Source organism: Heteronotia binoei, chromosome 14 (genome assembly GCF_032191835.1).
Source record: "Heteronotia binoei isolate CCM8104 ecotype False Entrance Well chromosome 14, APGP_CSIRO_Hbin_v1, whole genome shotgun sequence".
NCBI classification, from domain to species: domain Eukaryota; kingdom Metazoa; phylum Chordata; class Lepidosauria; order Squamata; family Gekkonidae; genus Heteronotia; species Heteronotia binoei.
Window position 1 is genome coordinate 38,827,454 of NC_083236.1, and position 24,455 is coordinate 38,851,908.

General features: G+C 42.9%; 1 protein-coding gene across 2 annotated transcripts in view; it reads left to right on the forward strand.

Moving 5' to 3' along the window:
* ADAMTS18 (ADAM metallopeptidase with thrombospondin type 1 motif 18) overlaps nt 1–24,455 on the forward strand; it is a 151,564-nt gene that overhangs the window by 56,290 nt on the left and 70,819 nt on the right. For both annotated transcript variants that reach the window (XM_060254040.1, XM_060254041.1), the window contains 5 exons: nt 6,744–6,943; nt 7,358–7,441; nt 8,616–8,775; nt 10,378–10,483; nt 20,702–20,839. In XM_060254040.1, the coding sequence (XP_060110023.1) occupies nt 6,744–6,943; nt 7,358–7,441; nt 8,616–8,775; nt 10,378–10,483; nt 20,702–20,839 (688 nt within the window). The remainder of the gene's footprint in view (nt 1–6,743; nt 6,944–7,357; nt 7,442–8,615; nt 8,776–10,377; nt 10,484–20,701; nt 20,840–24,455) is intronic.

Below are 24,455 nucleotides of genomic sequence, written 5' to 3' on the forward strand. Positions count from 1 at the left end.
ATATCTGTAGATTCATCCAGTTGGTGTGAGAAAGCAACACAAACTGAAACAGCCTTCAACAATTGTTCAGTTGTGTCTCCACACATCTTTTCTATTCGCTGCATGTCGGTGTTTCTTGACAATTGTACATCTTGAACAGCAGCTATGATCTCTTTCTTATTCTTAAATCCTTCAAAAAGATTGTCTGTTGCTTCAAGAAAACAATCTTTTACAAATTCTCCTTCATTAAAGGTTTGCATTTCTTTGTGATCAGGTTGAAGGATGCCATGGTTGCATTGATCAAATGTGACCTTGGCTTCGCCATCAACTGTTACTGTGCAGCCAATTTAGATTTAAGTTCTTTGAGCTTCAGTTTACGAATTTCACTTTTGGGTGGAAAATCAGCATCAAACTTATTGCTATGCAGAGCCTTATAATGACGCTCCAGATTACCCTTTTTGGGCAAGGATACAGCGGCATTACAAAATAGACAACAACACTTGTCTTTCACCATGATGAAGAAGTAGTCCATTTCCCATTCATCATGAAAGTGGTAGGTTTTGCTCTTCTTTGGAACACTCATCTTCATTATACTGGGGTGGCTGGGGTGCTGTTAACACTGGCTGAATCTGGTCCAAAACTGTCACTGTCCCAAAGTATCAACAGGAACTGAAGACCTCTGGATGATGCCAAAACCACACATGCAGTTCTAAAAGTAAAAATAATAATTTATCATACTGGCACCAATAATCAAATACCACCACACCAAACAATCATCAAAAAAACCCAAACACCTGTCCAGCAACCATGAGACCAAGTGGGGCTGGTGATCTATCTCTGACCCCTTCGCGATCTGCTGGTAGATCGCTTTCTACCTGTTGGACATACCTGCCATAGAGTTTTATTGCAAATCTTAGAGCGTCCCTGGCATGACATGCCCAGCACAATGACGTCACTTCTGGGTGACATCATCGTGCAGGGCACATCACGTGTCAACAAGGCTCTTTAGGAATTCCCTCAGCAGCGTGACCTGTGAGACCCTGGTGTGATGCTCTAGGATTTGCAGTAAAAACTCTATGGTACCATAGAGTTTCATTGTGAATCCTAGAACATCCCTGGCATGACATGCCCAGCCCAATGACATCACTTCCGGGTGACATCATCATGCAGGGCACATCACGTGGCAACAGGGCCCTTTGGGGGTGGGGATTCCCCCAGCAGCCTGCTCTGTGCTGGCAGGTTGGGTCCCCCCAAACTGGGGGAATCCCTTGCCCCCGGCGGAAGCTTGGCAGCCCTATTTTGGCCTCCTACTTTAGAGATACAAAACTTGACCAGGAAGGGCAGTATTAGTATTTAGGAAAGCCAGTGCGGTGTGATGTAGTAGTTAGAATGGTGGATGAGAATGTGGGAAACTTTGGATTTTAACCCCTGCTTTGTCAGGAAAGCCTGCTGAGTGATCTTGTGCCTAGCTTACCTGTTGCTGTGAGGGTAGAAACGAAGAGAGGAGAACAGTGTGGGTCTTTGGGTTTTGATTGGAGAGAAAGGTGGAATATAAACAAATTAAACAATCCATCAATCAATCAAATGTGGAATTCTGTCTTTTCTTTCTTGATGTTAGCATTCTTCAAAATAGACCTTTTTTAAAAAAAATTTAGCTCTTTGATCAGATTTTAAACAGGACTTTGCTCTGCTTTTTTATTTTCTTTAAAATAGGCTTTTTTAAACTCATACCTGGAACAGGAAAAAAAATGGAAGGGAGGAATTAGCATTGTGCCACATTTAGAGCAGAGGGCGCAGTTTACTCCCTTCTTGCTTCCTTGTAATGATTTAACTCAACATGTAGCTTTTATGGAATCGGCATTAGTCAGCAATCCTTTGAAAGCCGGTCATCCCAAGGTACATAATTACAGAGCGGGCTTGCCAGCCAGCTCATATTTAGCAAGTCATGGTTGAGTAACGCTGTTTCTTCTTAATAACTCTTTTCTTAACAGCAGCAAAGACAAGACTAATCTCAAGGTCAAGGTGGCTGAGAAAAGCTCCCTGCATGCGATTGAGCTATATATTTCATGGAGAACATATGATCTTAGATCCCCAGCTAAACAAATATTTTAGTCTGCATGTTGAGAATAATCCATTTGCTTTGTGGGGCCAGATGGCTTGCTTGCAGAAGAGAAGGCTTTCCAGGTTAAAATTACTTTCTTTTTTTGGGGAGTGAATATTAACAGTTGGTATAAGTGAATGTACGCTTCCTGACTCTGAAGTCAGGGTTGCCAACCTCCTGGTGTTTTCCCCAGAATTACAGTTGATCTCTACTCTACAGAGATCATCTCCCCTGGACAAAATGGCAGTTTCAAAAGGCTGGCTTTATGGCATCACATCCTTGCTGAGCTCTGTCCCCTCCCCAACTCTGTTCTTCCCAAGCTCTGTCCCCAAGTCTCCTGGAATTTCCCAACCTGGACTTGGCAACCCTATCTGAACCCCAGTTGTTTAGAACCTTGCTGCTTTAAAGAACAGGGGTTATCTAATTGCCAGTGTGTGGTGCTGCTGATTACCTGTACAGTGATATCTGGGAAATATGTTGAAAAATTTAGGATCTGTATCTCAATCTTTAAACATTTTGAAATGGATCCAAAGTTGTTCTCCTGCTCATAGAAGAAATTGTTCTGTAGGTGGCTAGGAAAGCAATGAGTTAAAAATAAGCATCATAGAACCCACAATGTCACAATAGCCTCTTCCCTGGGTTGTAGGGTTGCCAACATCCAGGTGAGAACTGGTGAGCTCCCAGAATGACAAATGATCTCTAGACCACAGAGATCAGTTCCTCTGGAGGAAATGGCTGCTTTGGAAGGTGGACTTATAACCCGTTGAGGTTTCCTTCTCAAACCCCACCCTCCACAGGCTCACTCCCCCAGATCTCCAGGAATTTCCCAACCCAGAGTTGTCACCTCTGCTGTGTTGTGATCCTACTTGATTTTATGACTGGATACCAGGTGAGTGGGGCCATATGGTGAGTCTCTCTCATCTGATCATCACCCTCCCTGCCATCTGGATGTCTTGCTTGGATGGGAAAGGTTCCCTTCATTGATTCTGTTGCAATTGTGTGCAAAGCAGGCTGGGCTTGTCTATGAAATGCAATTATCTTCTCTCCATGGTGGCTTTTTCCATTGAAACCATAGCAAAGTTGCCATCAGAGAATCACAGCCCATGATGCTTTTATGGTGCAAACTTTAAAATAAATATTTGAAGTAATTCAATAAACTTAGTGTTGCCAACATCCTGGTGTGGTCTGGTGATCTCCCTGGATTACAATTCATTTCAAGCAGGGCTCTCTTTTTTGTAGAAAAAGCCCATCAGGAACTCATTTGCATATTAGGCCACACCCCTGATGCCACAATAGATTCACACAGTGGTTTTTGTAAAGGAACTCATTTGCATATTAGAGCACACACCCCTGATGCCAAGCCAGCTGGAACTGCATCTCTGTGTGATCCTGCTCAAAAAAACCCTGATTTCAAGACAGCAGAAATCAGTTTTCCTGGAGGAAAAAAAATGGCTGCTTTGAGAAATGGACTCTGTGGCCTTATACTCTGATGAGTTCCTTCCCTTCCCAAACCTTTTATCCCCAGATTTCCAGGAATTTCCCAACACAGAGTTGGCAGCCCTAAATAAACTAGAAGCTAGGTCTGAAAATCCAGATGTCACTTTTTACTACCTCTTTTGAGTCTAGCTAATAACCTAATATATCAGCTTGATGGTGGAGATTTTTGTTGTTTTTGGATAAAGGTACAAAGGGGAGGAGCAAAACAGCTGCCTACCATCAGTCTTGCTCATTATGTCATAGGCCTTGTGGTTTAATTCAGTAAAATGAAAATTCCTGGGGGGAAATATCTTAATGTGTGCAATGTCTTAATTGCTTATTGACATCTTTCAGGAGTAGGGATGGTCACAAACCAAACCACAAAGCAAAATTCATCATGATTTTTGCCTTATTTGTGGTTCACAAACCAATGTTTGTGATGAGTCTACCACCATGAACCTCTGCAAATTTTTAAAGCTATTCATGGTGGTCCATGGATAGAGTAGAAAGCAAGGGTTTAAAAGGCGTCCCTTTAACCCCTTGCTTTCTGTTCCCCAATAAAGCCATAAAAAATAGCTGAGTGACAGAGAGTAGCCTGCTCCTTGCTGCTCTACTTTTTCATACTTACTTGTGCAGTCGTTTTAAATGTAGCTGTTTTTCACGCTTTCTACAAACCCAGTTTAAAGGGACTACAGTCCCATCCACCAGGATTTGAAATACCAGAAACCAGTTTGGTTCAAGAATGAACCTCCCAGTTTGGTTTGTGGTTTGGCCATGAACCACAAATGGACATGAACTGTATTTTTCCAGTTCATGCCCATCCTTATCCAGGAGCCCCACTTTTCTACAATGTCCACATAATGGATTTCCGCCCTTCCTGTCAAATGTTGTAGTTTGCATAAACTGTAAATGATAAGACCATCTCTTTATTTATTCATTTATTTACTGTATGTATAGTCTACCTTTCTCACCAAGACTCAATTTCACACAGTTAAAATTGATAATAGTCCATATAAAGAAATATCTAATAAGTACTGTGTAGGTAAAAACAGTTGATATAAGGAGACATTGAATGACAACCTAGGATTAGGTTTACTGAAACCTAAGTGAGCATTACATATTAAGCACAATACAGAGTATGGATATAGTGAAGAAAAATGGTATTACATCAATAGAACTGACAATAGGGTGACATACGAGTAAACTGTTAGTACGTCCTATACGTACTGGTGATAATCCACAGTCCATTTCTCTTTATAAAGCACCTTTCTGAACTATTCTGTTATAATATATCTCTGTTACCTTTCTAGAAAAGCTCTCCTGGTCAACTCCGTTTTACTAGTTTATAGTTTGACAGGATGGTGGGAGAAGATTGTTCCACAAGTTGGGGGCCACAACACAGAAAACATGTACAGGCCGCTGTTAATTCTATATCTTTGCAAGGTGGCACCTGCAGAAGGCCCTGAACAGATAAATGAATTGTCATGGTGGAACAGAGGATGAGAGGCAGTCATTGAGATATGAGGATCCAAGGCCATGCAGGACTTTGTGTGTGATAGTCAATATCTTGAATTGAACCGAGTAGGTGATGGGCAGCCAGTGGGATAACTACAGAATGGGTGTAATATGCTTGCCCATTCTAGCTCCTGATAATAACTTAAGTGCTTATTTTGTACTGACTGGAGCCTTGGGATTGACTTCAAGGACAGATCCACATACAGTGCCGTGCAGTAGTCTGATCTCAGTGTTGCTGTGGCATGGACCCAAGTAGCTAGATTGATTGAGTCAAAGGGCCGTCTTGTGGACCATATTTACAGAACACAAACTGAAAGTGGTTAAGTGACTGTACTTCGGTAACATTGTTTAGTATGGTTCAGGTGATAATGCCTTAAGAGGAAAAGGTTCTAGAGCCACTTTTCTCTAATGCAAATGTTGTAGCTGTTTCACTCTAATAGTGTTTTCACGTTTTGGGCAGCAGGTTGGGCTGCCAACCAACAGGTAGCACTTGGAGATCTCCTATTACAATAGTGACCATGATCAGTTCCCTTGGAGAAAATGGCTGCTTTGGAGGTAGGATATGATGCTCTATGGCATCATATCCTACTGAGGTCCCTTCCCTCTCCAAACCCTACCCTTCCCAAGCTCCACCCCCAAAATCACCAGACATTTCCCAACCCAGAACTGGTAACCATAGCAGCAAGCAACCAGTAACTTTCTCAGCAAGCTAAAGCCTTCCACTGCTGAACAGTTTTCTTGTATCTACCCTCAAAAATATAATTCATTGCCACAGCCCTAACATCAGGGCCTTTTTTGTAGCAGGAACTCTTTTGCATATTAGGCCACACACCCCTGATGTAGCCAATCCTCCAGGAGCTTACAGGGCTCTTAGTACAGGGCCTACTGTAAGTTCTTAGAGGACTGGCTGCATCAGGGGTGTATGGTCTAATATGCAAAGGAGTTCCTGCTATAAAAATAGCCCTGCCTACCATAGTTCCACTTTGTGCTTGTGCTTATTTATTTATTTATTCCGGGATTTATATCCCGCCCTTCCCACGAGTGGCTCAGGGCGGCTTACAACAAACAACAAAACAATAAAATCGGAATAAGATAGTTACATTTAAATCAAACATTTAAAAACCTAAAAACCTTAAAAACCTTAAAACTAGTATTAACTATACGGTAATCACTTAGGGGCATCCTGCTCCTTAGAAAATAGGTGCAACCCAGTCAGAATTAAAACAAAAAATGTTTGGCCACACACAGAATAGCTAGTTGAATTGGTCCCTAGATGTTACAGGGATGGCGGGTGTGTGGGGGATAAGTATGCATGTGTGTTTCATGAGCAGATAGAAAATAATTAGGCAGAAATTCGAAGCCTTTCTCGCCTAAGCATGTGAAACTCATTTTTTTTTTTTTGCAAGATGTCTGCTTTCCTCTCAGTGACTTATTGCATTAAACGTCTTTATTTTGTTTGTTTTTTTCCGAAGAAGGATGAATCAGGACTTAATTAATAATGTCTTTAAAAGAACTCTGCGTCTGACAGCCCATTTTAATCAGTGTTTGGCATCCGTCGCAATGTCGTAGAATTCGTTCAGGGTTCAAGTCCCTCAGCACTTTAAGTCTGAACCAAACTTCTCATTAAAAAAGTTCTGAATATTTTCCAAATCTTGGCTCTGTTTCCTTTTAGACACACCTAAGCCACCCACAGAGGACACATTCATCCTTTCTGATGAATACGGGAGCTCAACAAGGTTGAAAAGATCCCCCATTAAAAGCCAGAAGGGCGGAAGCTTGAATGTGGAGACTCTGGTTGTAGCTGACAGGAAAATGTTGGAGAAACACAGTAAGGAGAATGTCACCACGTACATCTTAACAGTGATGAACATGGTAAGAATGGATGTTGCGGAGGAACATGACTTAAGCTTTCGGTGTGTCTTTAGGAAAGAGTTGGCTAAATTTATTCACTGACTACATGAACCCAAGAGTCCTGAGAATTTGACCCTTTCTTCTTTTTTCTAACCCATTCTTCCTCCTCAAAATTCTACCGTCTCATTCCAATGCATGCGTAGACCAAGACAGAGTATCCTTTCCCTTAGGAGCATTGTATTTTATCTTCGCTTGCATTGGATTTTTATTATTACTTTGGGACCTGTTGGTTGAAAAGAGAGGATAAGAAATATATAAATGCACATTGATGATATTCTCAGTCATATAGAGCAACTCTATTGTGGCTTTCTGCTGTTTTTTCCCCTCAGACTGTTCTCTTTCTTTCCATTGTTATTTGTTTTCTCCTCCTCACAGGTCTCTAGTCTTTTTAAAGATGGTACAATTGGAAGTGACATCAACATTGTGGTTGTGAGCCTTCTTCTTTTAGAACAAGAACCCGTAAGTGATGTGCTCCACCATTTTGAGTCAGGGAAAATGTTTTACATTGGAAGCATTATGCAAGCTTGGCTATACAGAGAAAATTAAGTAATGGGGAATGTGCAAGTCATGACAAGTCTTACACATAGACATCATGATATGATGATGTCACTCATTTGAATTTGCATTTCCCATTGCTGTTACTACTGCTGTCTTCCAATGTCTCTGGAACTATTGAGTGAAGGAACTTGGTTGACAGGTGGAACTCACTGCTACAAGAGGTGGTGATGGACCTTGACTTAGGTTGCTATGAAGAAGATGGTGGGCAAATTTATGGAGAATATGTCTGTTGTGGACTTCAGTCATGATAACTAAATGGGAACTTCAGCCTCACGGGCAGAATGTTTTGGACTGTCAGATGCTTGGTAGCAGTCAGCAAGGGAGAGCTTTTGTCTACAGGCCTGCTTGTGGTCTTCTCTATGACATCCCAGTGGCCACTGATGGAAACAGGGTGCTGGACTAGATGGACCTTTGTTCAGAACCAGCATAGCTACTCTTACATTCTTATGTAAAGAAACATTCCATTTGGGGCTTGAAATGGTAATGACTCTGGGAACAAGCATTAGTTGAACGTGGTGTTACTGAGGAAAAGAACTGAGAAGGACTTAAAGTGAGGACAGGTTTAAATGCGATTCTGGATGATCAAGAAGTTTGTTACATTTGTATCACCATGACCTCCTTTATCAAGCCAATCCATCTCACGTTGGGTGTTTACCTTCAACTTTCCCTAGCATTATTGTCTTCTCCAGTGAGCCTTGTCTTCTCTTGATATGACCCAAGTATGATAGCCTCAGCCTAGATGGGATAGGCAAGCTGGAAAGCAACTTGCCTCTTCTTCAACAGGAGAACCAGATTAAGAGGAACATTCCTTTGGCTGGGTTTATGGTTCTCCCCAAGTATGTTTATATAGCAACAACAGACTGGGATCACAGAGGACAAAATTTCGGTGTAGAATCCTTTTCAGCGTTTCTCTCATATCCACAAATAGCCTGTGAAAAACATGGATGTCAGGATTGGGTCCCTTGATAATACAAAACCATTACTCTAAATATTCAGGATTCCCCCCCCCCCCTTTTTGCCTTGTATTTGTTTGTTGAGCACAGATTTTTTTTCTTATCTGTGAATTATCGTTTAGGGTGGATTACTGATCAACCATCATGCAGACCAGTCCCTAAACAGCTTTTGCCAGTGGCAGTCTGCTCTAGTTGGAAAAAACGGGAAGCGTCATGACCATGCTATCTTGCTTACCGGCTTTGATATCTGCTCCTGGAAGAATGAACCATGTGACACTTTAGGTATGGAAATGAAATATTCTATAGCAAAATGATGACAGCCATATCACGTATTGTAAAGAATGGGTTGAATCCAGCCAGTTTTTCTGCTGGGGGGGAAGGAAAGGGGTGGCCTTTTTGACCATCCCACAAAAAGCTATGTCTGGGATCATGGGATGTGCATGGACAAATGCAAGGTGGGTTGCAGACAGTGTTCCCTCTAAGCTGCGTTAGCATGAGCTAGCTCACAGATTTTTAACCTTTAGCTCACACCTTTTTATCTTCGCTCAGGAAGGATGACCCCAGAGCACAATAATTTATGCAGTAGTTCACAACTTTAATGGCAGTCACTCACAAAGCAGAATTTTTGCTCACAAGACTCTGCAGCTTAGAGGAATCATTCATTGGAGATTGTAGTAAAAACAGGATTTGGTTGTGATTCAGTGGCTGGATCAAACCCATATAATTCATCTGGAATTAAAGAAAGAGTCCAGTGGCACCTTAACTACTCGTGGTGGAAAGACCTGTCAAAGCTGATTTATGGTGACTCTAGGTTTTTCAAAGCTGGAGATGTATAGAGGTGGTTTGTCATCACCTGCCTCTTCATAGTGGCCCTGGTCTTCCTTGGTGGTCTCGCATTTAAGACTAACCAGGGCCATCCTCTGAATTTCCTGTCCCCCTCTGAATTTCATGATGGTTGAAACAATTTCAGGGTGAGGAGGAAAGTGTTGTCTCTTGCATTATGTTCTGCTATCTGAAGAAACACTTGTGGGTTGTTACATAGGGTGCTGGACTGGATGGACTATGGGTCTGATCCAGGAGGTTCTTGTTTTCTTGTGTTCTTATCAGGGCTTTTTTTGTAGCAGAAACTCCTTTGCATATTAGGCCACACACCCCTGATGTAGCTAGTCCTCCTGGAGCTTAGTAGGCCCTGTACTAAGAGCCCTGTAAGCTCCTGGAGGATTGGCTACATCAGGGGTGTGTGGCTTAATATGCAAAGGAGTTTCTGCTACAAAAAAGCCCTGGTTCTTATGTCTCTGCTGTATAGCATACTTGTTACCATCTAGCATCCAAGGCAGCCCAATGTGGAGGCAAAAAAAGTTGTTTAGAAAGTAGAAAGTCGATCTCATATTTCAATGGAATTTGGATCCCGCAACAGAGGACCAAAAAGCAGAAGTCTTCTGAGGAAACCTTATTTTGGATGGTTTCCGGGACTTGGGGAATCTTCAGCCCAGTACTGTTGTTTAAGATTTTGGAACTACCTCTGGCCGGCAGCATTCTAGTTCTCTCTGGCTGACCTTCTGAAGAGAGTTGGAGCCCCCTTTTGAAAATCACTTTCCCAGCTGACTGGCCTGGTGCTGAGTCAGCAAAGAACATGAGCCTGTGTTACTTTTGTAAGCTGCTGCAGACAGAATTCATTTTTGCCCCTTGGATCTGGCCCAATAGAGCCGTGTGCGTATGAGTTTGCCTTGTAGATTTCTTCTACATGCCAAAATTGAATGTCTGCTGAATCTTCCCCAAGCACCCGGCTAAAATATGTGATGAATCTTTGTGAAGTTGTGCAGCAGAACGTAATGTCATCCATTTCTTCCGCCACTTTTCCTGTTCTCAATCCCTTCCTGGCAGGTTTTGCTCCCATCAGTGGAATGTGTAGCAAATACCGCAGTTGTACCATCAATGAAGACACGGGGCTTGGCTTGGCATTTACTATTGCTCATGAATCCGGACACAAGTAAGTAATTTCTCATGCGTTCTCTCTCCCTACAAGCTAACTGAAACAGGCAATAATGCTCAGTCTTGGAGTTTTAAGTCTGCTTTTCTTCACTGCCCCTTCTGGCATCATCTCAGGAGCACAGGAGAAGCTGATGCATCCTTTTACGTGCCCCTCCAGGGCTGCTTCCATATGGAGATGATTCCCCATTGTGAATTCATGGCTGTGACAAATGGCACCTTCTGGACTGGACTATTCTTGGCTTTTCCTCCCTAACCCTTGTTACTGCCATCCACCTTCTAATATTATCAGAAAACTTTTTTGCTGGCTTTTTAAAAAATAAGTAGTAGCTATATCACTATAGGGGTTTTTTGGTATTTGTTTATATGTGCATGCATTCACATTTGGAAGTCATGGTAACCCCTACTGGTGCATGGAAGACATTCAGAGAAGTGACTTGATACAGCCTGCCTCTGCCTCTTACTCTTGGTATCTGTTATGTACTGGACTTTGTGTTTAGTGGGTAGCTTGTGCACATGCACCTGGGCAGCAGCGGGAAATGCTAGAGACTCTTTGATACATCTCGAGATCTGGACGCTAAGCTGTAACCAGTGAGCAGTCTTGGCACGAAACTGGACTGCCATGATTTGGTATCTGGGGGGTGGTTTTTTTGCATGCATATAAGTGGGGTTGCAGCCCCGCCATTTTGTCTTAGCGTGTAGTTACCAATAAAGCATGTTCCTGTTTGAACTCTCATGCATCGAACCCAGTATTTAACAGTATCCCAAGGAGGTCTTCCTTCCAAGTACTTGGCAGGGTTGACCTGCTTAGCTTCAGAGATCTGATAAGATTGAGTTTGTCTGGGCTATCCAGGTCAGGGCAATATATTGTTATAGTGGTACAACTACTAGCTACATTTTTTTTTAAAAGATGAAATACTGCTGGGGATTAGGATGGAATTGGTGGGTGGGAGGGAATAGGGAGGGAACATGGTGCCAGATGTGGATGAGGAGGTTTGGAAATCTGGATTTTCCTGGAGCAGAGACAAAAGGGGAGCTCACATCCATAGTGCTTATCTTGTCAGAGATTCCAGAGTATAGTGGTTTAACTAACTCCGATCTTCCTATCCTGGACTGAGAAATATCTCACAGGACTCCTTCCCTTCTCCTTTGGAATCTGTAAATTGAGAAAAGCTTAGGGTTGCCAACTCTGGGCTCAAAAATACCTGGAGATTTGAGGATGGAGCCTGGGAGAGTGGGGTTTAGGGAGGGAAGGGTATAATACCATGCAGTCAACCTTCCAAAATGGGCAGAGCAAGTGGAATAAATGTTTTAAATTCGAAAATAAATAAGCAATTGACGTAGTCTGGAAATCAGTTGTCATTCTGGGAGATCTCCAGCCCCCAACTCTAGAAAAACTTCATAGTTTTTTTCTGTGATTAATTTTGAGGAAGCCAAGGCAATAAGAAAACAAACAAACAAACAAACAAACAAACAAACAAACAAAGCCTTGCTCCTGCCTTCTGTGGTGCCACCTTCATTTCTGTCCCTCACTTTGAGGAGGTCTGAGAGTGTAAAAACCAGGCATTCATTTCATCTCCACATGCTTGACCTAGTTTCAGATGAAAAGGGTATGGTGTGTGATGGCTTGTGAGGAGGGATTTAGAAGTGGCACAGTTAAAGGTATTTAGGGTTGAAGGCACAGAGGACAGCAAGGAGGGAAGGGTGAAATTATTCCAGGGAGTAAGAGGACTTTGAACACAAAAAGCTGCCTTATACTGAGTCGCATCACTGTTCTAGCAGTGACTCTCCAGGTCAGGGGTGGCCAAACTGTGGCTCAGGAGCCACATGTGGCTCTTTTACATATATTGTGTGGCTCTCAAAGCCCCTACCACCCCATTGGCTGGCCTGGAGAAGGCATTTCTCTCTTTAAATTACCCATCCAAGTCAAGCCAGCCACCAGCTTGGAGAACACATTTAAAGTTAAAGTTGCTTTCTTTCCCCATCTCCCTCTCCCAATCTATTTTCTTTCCTTCCTTCCTTCCTTCCTTCCTTCCTTCCTTCCTTCCTTCCTTCCTTCCTTCCTTCCTTCCTTCCTTCCTTCCTTCCTTCCTTCTTTCCTTCCTTCCTTCCTTCCTTCCTTCCTTCCTTCCTTCCTTCCTTCCTTCCTTCCTTCCTTCCTTCCTTCCTTCCTTCCTTCCTTCCTTCCTTCCTTCCTTCCTTCCTTCCCTCCCTCCCTCCCTCCCTCCCTCCCTCCCTCCCTCCCTTTTGGCTCTCAAACATCTGACGTTCATGTGTTGTGGCTCTCAAACATCTGACGTTTATTCTATGTGACTCTTGCATTAAGCCAGTTTGGCTGCCCCTGCTCCAGGGTATCTAATATTTCATATCAACTCCTCCCTGACCATTTTAACTGAAAATTCTGGGGATTGAATTTAGAACCTTCTTCCTGCAAATGCTTCCTTCTACTGCTGAGCTACAGCCCCTCTTGAAACAACCAAGGTGAAGATATTTGGGGGGGATGGTTATGGACAGGGGAGATTTAGGAGCGAAGGTCAAAAGCAGAGATGACCAATTGCAGCTGAGCGTTTATCGGGTTTTTAAAAAATAATGCTATCCCCATCCTGAACTTCTGAGTCAGGGTGGGCATTGCATTTCAATAAATACATGTGTGGTGACACCGTGTTGCCAAAGCATGGATAGCAGGCTAACCATGGCTTTTAGCACGAAGGCAGGATTTAAATTCAGGCCTTCTTTTGTTCAGGAATCTTTATGAAAATACATCCTGCACAGAAGCTCCCCTTTGTTGGCTGACAGTTCCATTCAGCTTGTCCCCTTTTGTCAATGGCCACAGTGCTGCCCTTCCTTTCGCTCGTCACACGAATCCCTGATTCTGCATGACTGCTCGGAGTTATTCAGTCTTCTTTGTGTAAATACTGTGCATGGCATTGGCTGCGACCTCACGTCTACATGAGCGGCCCCTTTGCAGGTTGCTGTTCATCTAAAAGGAAACGAGGTATTAAGGATTAATCCTTATCCCAGTGGTAACCCCGTGAGGCCTTTGAGTGAGAGAGAATGAGAACCAAAACTGGGGCAGTTCAGAACAGCGCAACGAGGATTGTCTCCAGTTTACATCAGTCCTCAGCATTTCCAATTAAAAGCATGAGGTAGTGAATGATGTGAGACACCCACACCTGAGACCCTGTAGAACTGTTGCCCGTCACACTAGACAATACTGGCCTTGATAGACAAATGGTCTGATTCAGTATAAGGCTTCATGTGTTCATAGGACTTTCTTGAACTCACTTCCTATTTTCAGTTACTTCTGGATGCCCATTTTTGGAAGTGATAGTTGATGCCATTGGAAAGAATAAATTTCTGTTTGCGGCATGAGACTTCTCAGGGAGAGTGGTTATACTCAGAGCTGCCCATCCAGTAGGCAGACCTAGGAAGCCAAGCGGAGCTGAATTGGGCCCTCCCTCACCTCCTGGGAGGAGAGGCCCTCTCAGAGCCAGGCAGAGGTCGCATGCCGTGTGGCCACCATCTGGCCTTCTCAGTGGCTCCCGCCCCACCCCACCATCGGCATCCTTCTGCCCCCCCCCCCCGTGGTCAAAGCCGGAGGGTGGGGAGGGAGGGCGCAGCAGTGTGGCAAAGCTCTGAGAGGCATAAAAAAGGCGTGCTCCAGCAGGCTGCTATCACTCCACTTCTGAAAGGCAAAGCGACAGCGGCCGGGTGGTGCACGACCTCTCTGCATCGGTCAGAGCCTTGCCATGCTGCCACACTTGCCTTCCCCACCCTCCAGCTTTACCTGCGGGGGTGGGGCCTTGCCTAGGGCATCAGATGCCCTAGGGCCACCCCTGGTTATACTGGTGGACTGGCTCTTTCTAACCTTGACTCATGCAAAGAAAATCCACTCTGTGAAGAATGTGCATATCTAATCCTAAAATACAAATCTTGGAAGCAAGTTTGGTGGACAGGTTAAAACTTGTATCCACTACAAGCATGTGTAGGGTGGAGGTCTATTGCTTGGCTATTGTGGGTTTATGGGTTTGGTTGATTGTGTGTGTTCTTTTTGATGCACTATAAATCTGCTGCACAGCTGGTTAGATCCTTCCACAGATGGTGAGGGAAACCAGCATAAAGCTGCAAAATGTCCCTTGGTGGCCAGGGAATCCCTGTAAGATGCGAAGGTGGGAGGTATGGTGGTGGGCTTGATCCGCTTATAATCTCCTGCCCATTGCAAGGAATGATGATGTGCAGACCCAGGCTTCTTTATCCTCTTCTTTAAGCTTGATGTAGTGCAATGTCAGATGGATTATGACTCAGATGGCCTCCCTTTAAGAATTCATCAGGAAAGGCAATTTTGTTCTGGCATGCTTGACTGAGATCTGAGTGGATGAGGATGAAGTGATGGCTCTAACTCAGGTGTCTCCCCCACAATACTCAGTCCTTCATCAGCTGAAAACAAGAAGATGGGAGTGGATGGGGTGGCAATTCTCATCCGAGATTCTTTTTTCTTCAAACAGCTTCCTGCGCCAAAAATCACTGGTCTAAAATGTGTAGGCCTAGTGTGGGGTGCCTGGAGAGGGTTGGAGTCTTCCTGGTTTATGGTCCACCTAGCTTACCAGCTGACTCCTTGCTGAGGCTGGCTGAGGTGGTGGCAGAGTGGGCCTTGTGTTTAACACAGTAGACCAGTTGATCCTAGCCTTCCTAGGTATGAGGGGTACCAACTTGAGCTGGTTTTCATTCCTCCAGGGTCAGTCCCAGAGGGTAATCATGGATGGAGAGAGTTCATCGCTGCAGGCCCTAACCTATGGAGTTTTACAGGGGTTGGTTTTAACCCCAGTGTTATTTAACATCTATATGTTACCTCTGGTGGAGATCGTCAGGAGGACTAGAGCTGAGTTCCATCAATCTGCAATTGACATCCAGCTCTGCCTCTTATTTAAGAAGTGACTGGTAGCTGGAATTCTAGTCTTGGCCTTCTGCCTAGATGCAGTGGTAGAATAGCTAGGTGAGAGTTGGTTGAGGCTAAATCCATCCAAGACAGAGATTATGTGACTAGGGAAGTTTGGACTACTGGGCTAGCCACTTCTACTGGCCCTTGATGGTGTCTGTCTTTCTACTGTCAACTTGGTCAGGAATTAGGGAATATGGCTCAATTCTTTGTTGTCCATGGACAAATATGTGTCCTTGGTGACAAAGACTGTGTTTTACCATCTATGCCAGGTTCCATATCTGTCTCAGGAGGACTTTGCCATGGTAATTCACTCAACGCTCACCACGAGTGTAACATGCTATATTCAGGGCTACCTTTGAAGACACTTTGGAAGCTGCAATTGATCTAGAACACAGCTGCCAAATTGCTGACTGGAGTGTCCTGGTCAGTACATATAGCACCTATTCTATGGCAGCTGTGCTGGCTCCCAGTTAGTTTCCAGTGCCAATTCAAATTGTTGGTACTTACCTTTAAAGCCCCAAATGGCCTGGGTCCCTCATACCTTTGGCATGATCCTCCCCATCTTCTGCAATGTTCATCTTAGTGTTTACTGAAGGTCCCTGGTTCATGAACTGACAGCTTTGTGTCAAGAAGGGTGTGGACCTTCTTAGTAGTGGCCCCTGACCTGTGGAACCAACTACCTGAAGAGGTGCATGCCTTGTGGAACCTCTCTAAGTTCTGCAGGGCATGCAAGGCTGCTCTTTTTCAGAAGGCCTTTGGGTGATTTTGATCCACTAGGCAGCTGGTATACTTCCATATATTCTACCCTGCTTGATAAGTGGATATATTTTAATGGGGATTGATTTTTAACCATTGTATATTTTAAAAATAATTTATTATACATTTGTATTGTTTTTATTGGTGTATTTTATTCACCCTGAGTCCCATCCAGTGGTATATAAATTTGGTAAATGTATATTCACCAAAAGATACACAAATCATAGTTATGAAGTCCACCTCAAAAATTTGGTTGTGTGACTTTTAAGAATCTGTGGTGAAAGATGCTTTGATTCTTGAAAGCTTATGCCCCCAAAATCTTGTTGGTTTCTAGGGTGCCACTGGACTTGACTATAGGAAAGTCTGAATTATATACAGTAAGCATTATCTTCTAAAAATATATATCTTGCACAAGTCCTAATACAACAACAACAACCTTTATTGACATAACACTTGCATAAGTCCTAATGGAAAAAAATATGGCAGCTGTGTAGGAACATGGTATGGAGAGATTCTTGTACACAAGCATTATTGATATAAACAAGTGCCACCCAACAAAATAACTGTTAGTCATGCCAAAGTGGCTTGGTCTTTAAAAAATCCCAGGAGATTATGCCCAACTGTGATAGATGAGTAGTCATATAATGAACATGTTAGCTGTAGTACAGTGAGAATTACCCACCTCTGTGCCCATTGACCACAGTGGATGTAGGAGGATGTAACTCTGTTTGGGATCCATTTTTGCTGTCTCAGCCTCACCTTCCGACTGACATCACGGCCCTGCAGGACTTGTTACAGTTCCCAAGGGCCTGTAAAATGGAGCTGTTCTGCCAGGCCTATGGTTGAAGTTGTGGGCATCTACCCGTTGGTGTCCCTGTTGCAGCTCAGATGCTAGAATACCAGCAAAGTTTACATTGCACGGTTGTGGTCCAACCATTCCCTGATCAGGAATTAATATTACAATCAGCACAGTGCCAACACAGGATTGGTGTATTGTTAATTAAAATTGTTTTAACTCTTATTATCTGGTATTTATTGAATTTTAAAAATTGTTTTAACATATTGATGTGACCTGCCCTGAGACCATTCATGGGAAGGGTGGGATATTAATTTAAATAAATAAATAAATCTCCTCCTTTTTGCTTTTCAATAATGCCTACTTCAGTTTGCTGTTCTTTCTTCAGGTTTCCTCTGTTCTTTTTTCAGTTTTCCTTTTCAGCCTGGCATATACATTTTGATATCCGGACAGGAAGGATTTATGAATTACTTTATGAAAAAATGTATTTTGGAAAGACTGCAGTTCTTTCATTTGGCAATGACTGCTAAAAATTGTCATTTGTCCAAGCTCGTGCCTTTTCAGCTGTATAATATGGGAAATTGGCAGCAATGACCTAAAGATGCCGGGAGGCAGACGGTCCTTAGAAGTGGTGCCTAATAAGTCTATTAGCAGTTGGATAGTAATTATAGATGGGAGGGAAAGTTTGAAACAATTATAGGATTTTTTGGCAAATAAATCACTCAAGGCTTAATAGAACTTCCTTCCCTATGAATTGATGGATGCCATCGATGTGCTCTCGTTTAATTATGAGAACTAGACATTTTAAAGTGAGAAAATCTGGGCCTAACCGAGATGTGGCAGAGATAGTTCCATGTGTTTGGAAGTGGGCCAGGAGGGTTGGGGAGGTATGACTGTAAAAGCAAAAGGGGCACACAGGTGAGGAGAGCTAAAGCATCCCCTTTATTACCTCCTTGAAGTCTCTTCCTCTGAGGGCTTGTCTCTCAGTGTTATTGCTGATATGCATTCCTCAGACATGGGGAAAGTACCTTGAGAGAGGGTCGGAGAGGATGTAAGCTGCAGGGTGGAGAATTTTCAGCATTCCTCACAAGAACGCCTCCTTTGCTTTTGAAAAGTCAACCCCTTTTTCCCTCTTCTGTATAAGAAGAAGAATTCTGCTGGATCAGAACAGTGGTCCATCTAGTTTAGCATCCTGTTTCAAGCAATAGCCAACCAGTTGCTTTGGAGCATCAAGAAACAGGTCACAGAGCCCAAGGCTCTGATGTTGCCTCCTGGCCTGGCAACTGGAATAGAGAGGTTTAGTATCTTTAGAGTAGTGTTTCCCTTTAAATATCATGGCTGGTAGGCACTGAGGAACCTACCCTCCATGAAGGTATCTCCACTCTGATTGTTATTGGGTCCAAGTCATATTTCAGCACATGAGCCCACTGCGACAATTCCTGTGAACATAATTCCTTTCTTCCTATACAAGTCACTCTTACAAATATCTTGATCAAGCTGTACACCAGGGAACCCTAGAAAGAAGCAGGATGAAATGGCATGACTCGCTTTTTAGAGAAACTGCAACAGTGGAGCCATTGTGCATCCATGTGGATTTCATGCATTATGTTATATGCGTGATGGTAGGGAGGATCATGCACCCATTCCACCTATTCCTTTTGATGCTATGAGGACCACTGGTCTTTATGATCCAGGCTCTGGAAAGGGCAGATTTAGACCAATGTGGTGCCTAAGGATGCCATGGCACCTGCTAATACCTTTTCTGACACTCACAAAATGTTTTTTAAGAAGTAGGCGGGGCTGGGTGGGATTTTGCCCAGCAGTGCTTCTGGTTGACTACTGGAGATTTGACTGGCTGTGCATATTTTTTAAAATTGTTGCTTTGACAGCAGCTGACATTACAGCACAAGGATCAGCATTGTGTTACTGAGATAAGTTGTGGCAATCATTTTGTGGCAGGCACTGCCTCCTGCAGCAGCCATTTTGTGAGAGCCATTTTGTTGTTCCACCCACCATGCTGTATCAGAATTCCAAATGTGACCTCAGGTTCAAAAAGGTTGGGGACCCCTGTTCTAGACAGACAGATATAGCTAAATTTAAAAAAATCAGAGTAGTTCTCATATTCCATTCATGGAAGACTTTGTCCATAATTAGAAGTCATCTATCTTCCTTTTACTGAGAAAATCTTTTTTTTTGGGGGGGGGGGTGATAATTTTTTATTTTGGAACTTTTTAAGGGGATACAGAACAAAGAAACGGGGTAAGGAAAAAGAGTAAAAGGCATCAAAACACAGTATAAGGGCATTTTTTTTCAAATACAAAGGACAATCCTTGATTCAAATACATGTATTATTGCAAAAATATGGTATGATAGCTTGAGAAACCACTACGTCAACCTACTCAACTTATTCTACCATTTTCTCATAATATATTTTACCCTCTTATCAATAATATGATAGAACATGAATAACTTCATAGTAATTTATATATGAATTTTCACATTGCAGTTTGTTCTGATAAAGATCTTACAAAAGATATAATTCTTAATATTTCATACTAAGACTGTCGTATAATATAAAACATTCAACTGCATGACTACAAGGATAAGTTATAGTAATCATAGCTGTTTAGAAAACTCACCAGTTATTTTCAAATTCATCTTTTGGTGTCTGATTAATGAAGTTTGCCAGTTTTGCCATAACAACATATCCTTACATTTTGTCTATCCAATTCTAAAAGGTTGGGCAATCTTCACTGAGAAAATCTTTGTGTTCTTTGTGAATGGAATACTCCTCACTTAACTAAAAGGCATCTTAGGATCCAATCATCATATAAGATTAACTGTGCTATCCTATGCCTGATTCCATTGATTGCAGTGGAGTAACACTGTGTAGAATTGCACTGTAAAACACAATTGGGTGCCATTTTGTACACTGGCATTCAAGATCATCAGGAGAGGTTGAAGGTTAAACCACTGTGTGAAGGAATATGAAGCCTGATCTTGTGTGTCCCCAGGACAAACGCACACAAGAACCAGGCTGTTGTTTATAAAAAAAAAAAATTACAAAGTTTATTCAAACAATATCAATAAAGAGAAATTATCACCAATACATTACTCTAAAACCATACAGAACTGAAAACAATAAAGCTAGCTTCAGCTGCCTAATACTTGCAAGAACTGCATTAGGTGGCACCAACCTTAGTTCCAAAAGTCTGTGTTATCTATGTTTCTAGCTATTTCAGGTCATAGTCTTGACCCATAATCCAACAAAATCCCAGCTAGCCTTCCGGGCTATAGTTCAATTATAATTTTGGCCTAGTATATCAGGTGATGATGACAACCAATCAGGACATGTCTTCAGGACATGTTTCCAGAAGATTACTCGCACTCTTGACCTCCACCCTCCCATCACGGATCACAAGTTCCTCTGAGAAACCAGTTACCAGACTTCAATCATTGGCCTTGAAAATAAGAGATATGCAGGTTGAAAAACCTATGAACAACAAGATGGTTCAGATCCATGACCAGCCACATTTACCCTTGAGCGGAAGCGGGGGGAGGGGGAGGTGTTTTGCCTCACACACTATTTTATAATATGAGCCCCCCCCCCCAAAAAAAAATCCTCAACACAATTATTTCAACTATCTCCCCCTCGCCTTTAAAAAAAATCTCCCATACAGTTAGTAAGGTCTTATATTTTCTTTTTTCTTTTTTGCTTCTATCTCTAGCTTTGGCATGATCCATGATGGAGAAGGGAATCCTTGCAGAAAAGCTGAAGGTAACATTATGTCTCCCACTCTCACAGGCAACAACGGAGTGTTTTCGTGGTCAGTGTGCAGTCGGCAGTATCTTAACAAATTTCTCAGGTAAGTTTGAAGCAAGAGGACAATTGTTGGAATCTTGGGTCTGAACCAAATGTCTAACATTGGGTGCCAAAAAAAATGTATTGAGCAAACCAATATGTTTTGGGAAGGGGGAGACTAGCTAGTTTGATGGGGATGTTAGAGGTTTTGACTAGGAACTTGGAGAGATCCAGTTTTGAAACCTCTACTTAGTCATGGAAGCTCTACAAGGGACCCAGAGGCCGTTGATCTCTCTTCCTGATCTACTTAACTGGTTTGTTGTGGTGGTGGGAAGAAAATGGAAGAGATGGTGTTGTGAACCACTTTGGGTTGACATTGGGGAGAAAAACAGGGTATAAATATCTAAATAAATGACACCATTTTATTTAATCTAAAATCTCCTTGATCCATCTTTGAATCATGTACAGATGACATGTATGAATAGAAAATATACAGGGGGGAGGGACATTTGGTAGCCTCACCCCCATTCCAGTGTTCCTTCTAGCTGAGTTAGCATGAGCTAGCTCACAGATTTTTAGCCTCCAGTTCACACATTTTTGTCTTAGCTCAGGAAGGATGACCCCAGAGCACAATAATTTATGCAGTAGCTCACAACTTTAATGCCAGTAGCTCACAAAGTAGAATTTTTGCTCACAAGACTCTACAGCTGAGAGAGAACATTGCCCCATTCCATTCAGTCTCAGTATATGCACCAAATGAATAGTAGCTTGAATGTGTAAAGGCAGTCCTACTGTATGTACAAAATCCGTACACAGATATGTCTTGTGTACAACACAAAGTCCTGTCTACTTTTTGATCTGCAGGTCCTTGTTATTTTGAATGTAGCTTTTTTCTTAAGGTACTGAAAATCTCCTTTGGGAAATACCAATTGTTGGTTTCCTGTCTTTCCTGTCTTTGGCCAGAGTAGATGACTTGTTAGAGAAAAGTGAACAGTCTTCCAGAATGGTGTACATAACTGGAAAACAGTGTCAAACAGTGAGAATAGCATAGTGGCAAGGAGGAACTAGTGGTGGAAAGGACCATCAAGTCACAACTGGCTTATGGCAACCCCAAAGCGTTTTCAAGGCAGGAGATGTTTAGAGGTGGTTTGCCATTGGCTGCCTCTGTGTCACAGCCCTGGTATTCTTTGGAGGTCTCCCATCCAAATATTAGCCAGGGCTGATTCTTCTTAGCTTCTGAAATCTGACTAGATCAGGCTAGCCTGGGCTATTTTTTAAATTATTTATTGGCAGGGAGGGTAGGGAAGAATTACTTTATTATTTATTGGCAGGGCAGGAAGGAATTACTTTCCTTTTCCTTCGCATTTTTCTTCTCCAAATTCCACCACCTGCTGCCATGAGCTACTATCCAGGATCTCTTGATATTTTCCTTCATGGATTGGAAAGCAGTTTCCGTACAGTGCTTTTGAGGGAACGAACTGGAGGAAAGTATTCAGCAGATGTTGCCATTCTTCTGTTGAAACTTCGGCTTCTTTTCATTCTGAAAAATTTAGGAGGGTATTCATGTTTCTCCCACATATCATCTTGTTCGGCCTTTGTCCAGGATTTCATGTATGAACAATTGCAAGGAGTAAAAAAAAAAAAGAAGAAGCCACCTCATGCCTTTTGTCAATGCCTGTGTTATGTTATGGTTTGTTTGAAATGCACACTGCCACATTTGCCACATTGCTACCTCTCTGGAATTTGTGAGAACGAGTACTTCTTTATGATCCTGTCTATGCAGCTGAACTGATTTTTGTTTTCAGCTGGGCAATTTTTTCAAGCAGTTTGGAGTGACAGTGCACCACCCGTGCACATGCTCTGTGTACTATGTGATTCTGAGGACTGATTTCACATTATAGAATTCAATGGTCCAGAGTCCTGTTCAACAGTCAACAAGTTCCTCAATTCTCAAGTATGTCATACATGGAAAAGGGGCCTCAGACTTCCCTCCAGTCAGTTTTCCTGGCCTGAAATCTTCCTGGGGAGCCCCATTATTAAACTTTGGGGAAACCCACATGAAAACTTTATCTAGATCTTTATTTGTAGCAGGAACTCCTTTGCATACTAGGCCACACACCCCTGACGTATTCAATCCTCCTAGAGTTTACAGGGCTCTTAATACTGGGCTTACTGTAAGCTCCAGGAGGATTGGCTACATCAGGGGTGTGTGGCCTAATATGCAAAGGAGTTCCTGCTGCAAAAAAAGCCCTGAGTCTTTATCCTTCTTCCCATGTGGCTTAGTCAGGATTTGAATTGGTTATGGTATGCATGTTATGTGCTGTCAAGTCACTTTCAACTTGTGATGATGACCCTACGAAGTAATGACCTCCTAACTGCGCTCTTATTAGGGGTGTACAATTTGTTTTCCCTTGGTATTTTTCAGTTTGGGACTGTTGAGCTCCCAAAATTTTAGGGATTCCTAATACTGGTAAAGTATTTGGAAATTCCATTTTTTTTTCAGGTCTAGTAGACCTGAACTGAAAAATAAGGAGGGGGGGGGGAAGCAGCAAAGCTGGGGGAGGGGGGAACCAGCTGAGAGGAGGCTCAGTTGGGGCTCTTTTGGAAAGTCCTTTTAAACTGGACTGCCCCAAAAGCCCACTTAGCAGCTGATCTCAAGGTGAAGAACATCCCCTGCCAGCTCAGCTGGGGCTCTTTTAGCCAATGAAGTTTAAACTGCCCAAAAGACTGTGCAGAAGAGCCCTAGATGAATCGTTGGGGAAAGTTCTCCCTGTGGGATTAGCTGCTTTGAGCAGCCTGATTTAAACCGGACTGCCAAGGGAACCCCAGTTGAGCTGCAGGGAGACTTCTCCCTGCAGGATCAGCTACTTTGCAGGCTCTTTGGGGCAGTCCTGTTTAAACCAGACGGCCAAAGAGAGCCCCAGCTAAACTGTCTCTGCCCAGAGAACTTTCCCCATGGGATCAGCTGCTTTGAAGGCTCTTCTGGGCAACCCTGTTTAAATCACACTGCCTCCAAAAGACCCCAGTTGAGTCAGTGGGGAAAGTTCTCTCTGCACAATCAGCTGCTTTGTGGACTCTTTCGAGCAGACTGGTTTAAACCTGAAATCCTGCAGAAATCTTGGAAACAGCTGAGTGGTGCGAGCAATCTGCTCAAGCCCCTCAGCTGTTTCTCTGGGTTTGCTGGTAATTCCCAAAAATATCTGGGACTTTTTCAGGATTTTTTTCCGTTCTCCCAAAATATCAAGGATACATTTGGGATGCCAAAATATCCCCACTTTCCAATAAGATGTTTTTGGATATATTTTCCCTACCTATTATTAACCTACCTACTATTGTCCCCTACCTATTATTAACAGCCTCCCTGAAGTCTTGCAAACTGAAGCTTCCTTTATGTTGCGTCAGAGCATCTCATATTGTATCTTCCTCTTTTGTTTTTTTACTGGCCACCATACATGTGGGAATTGAGGAACTTGTGCAACTTTTACTCAAGATGCAGGGTGGGGAGGACTTAACCTGTGTACTCTGTAATGTGGAAATCAGCCCTGAGGTGCTTGCATTGGGGCGAACCATCCTGCAAAGCTTTTTGTTTGCCAGCAGTTTATAACAGTAAGCTGTGAGCGACTGAGCGGTATATGACTAATGGTGTACATTTAATCAAGATCAGCCTCTCGGTTGCTCTC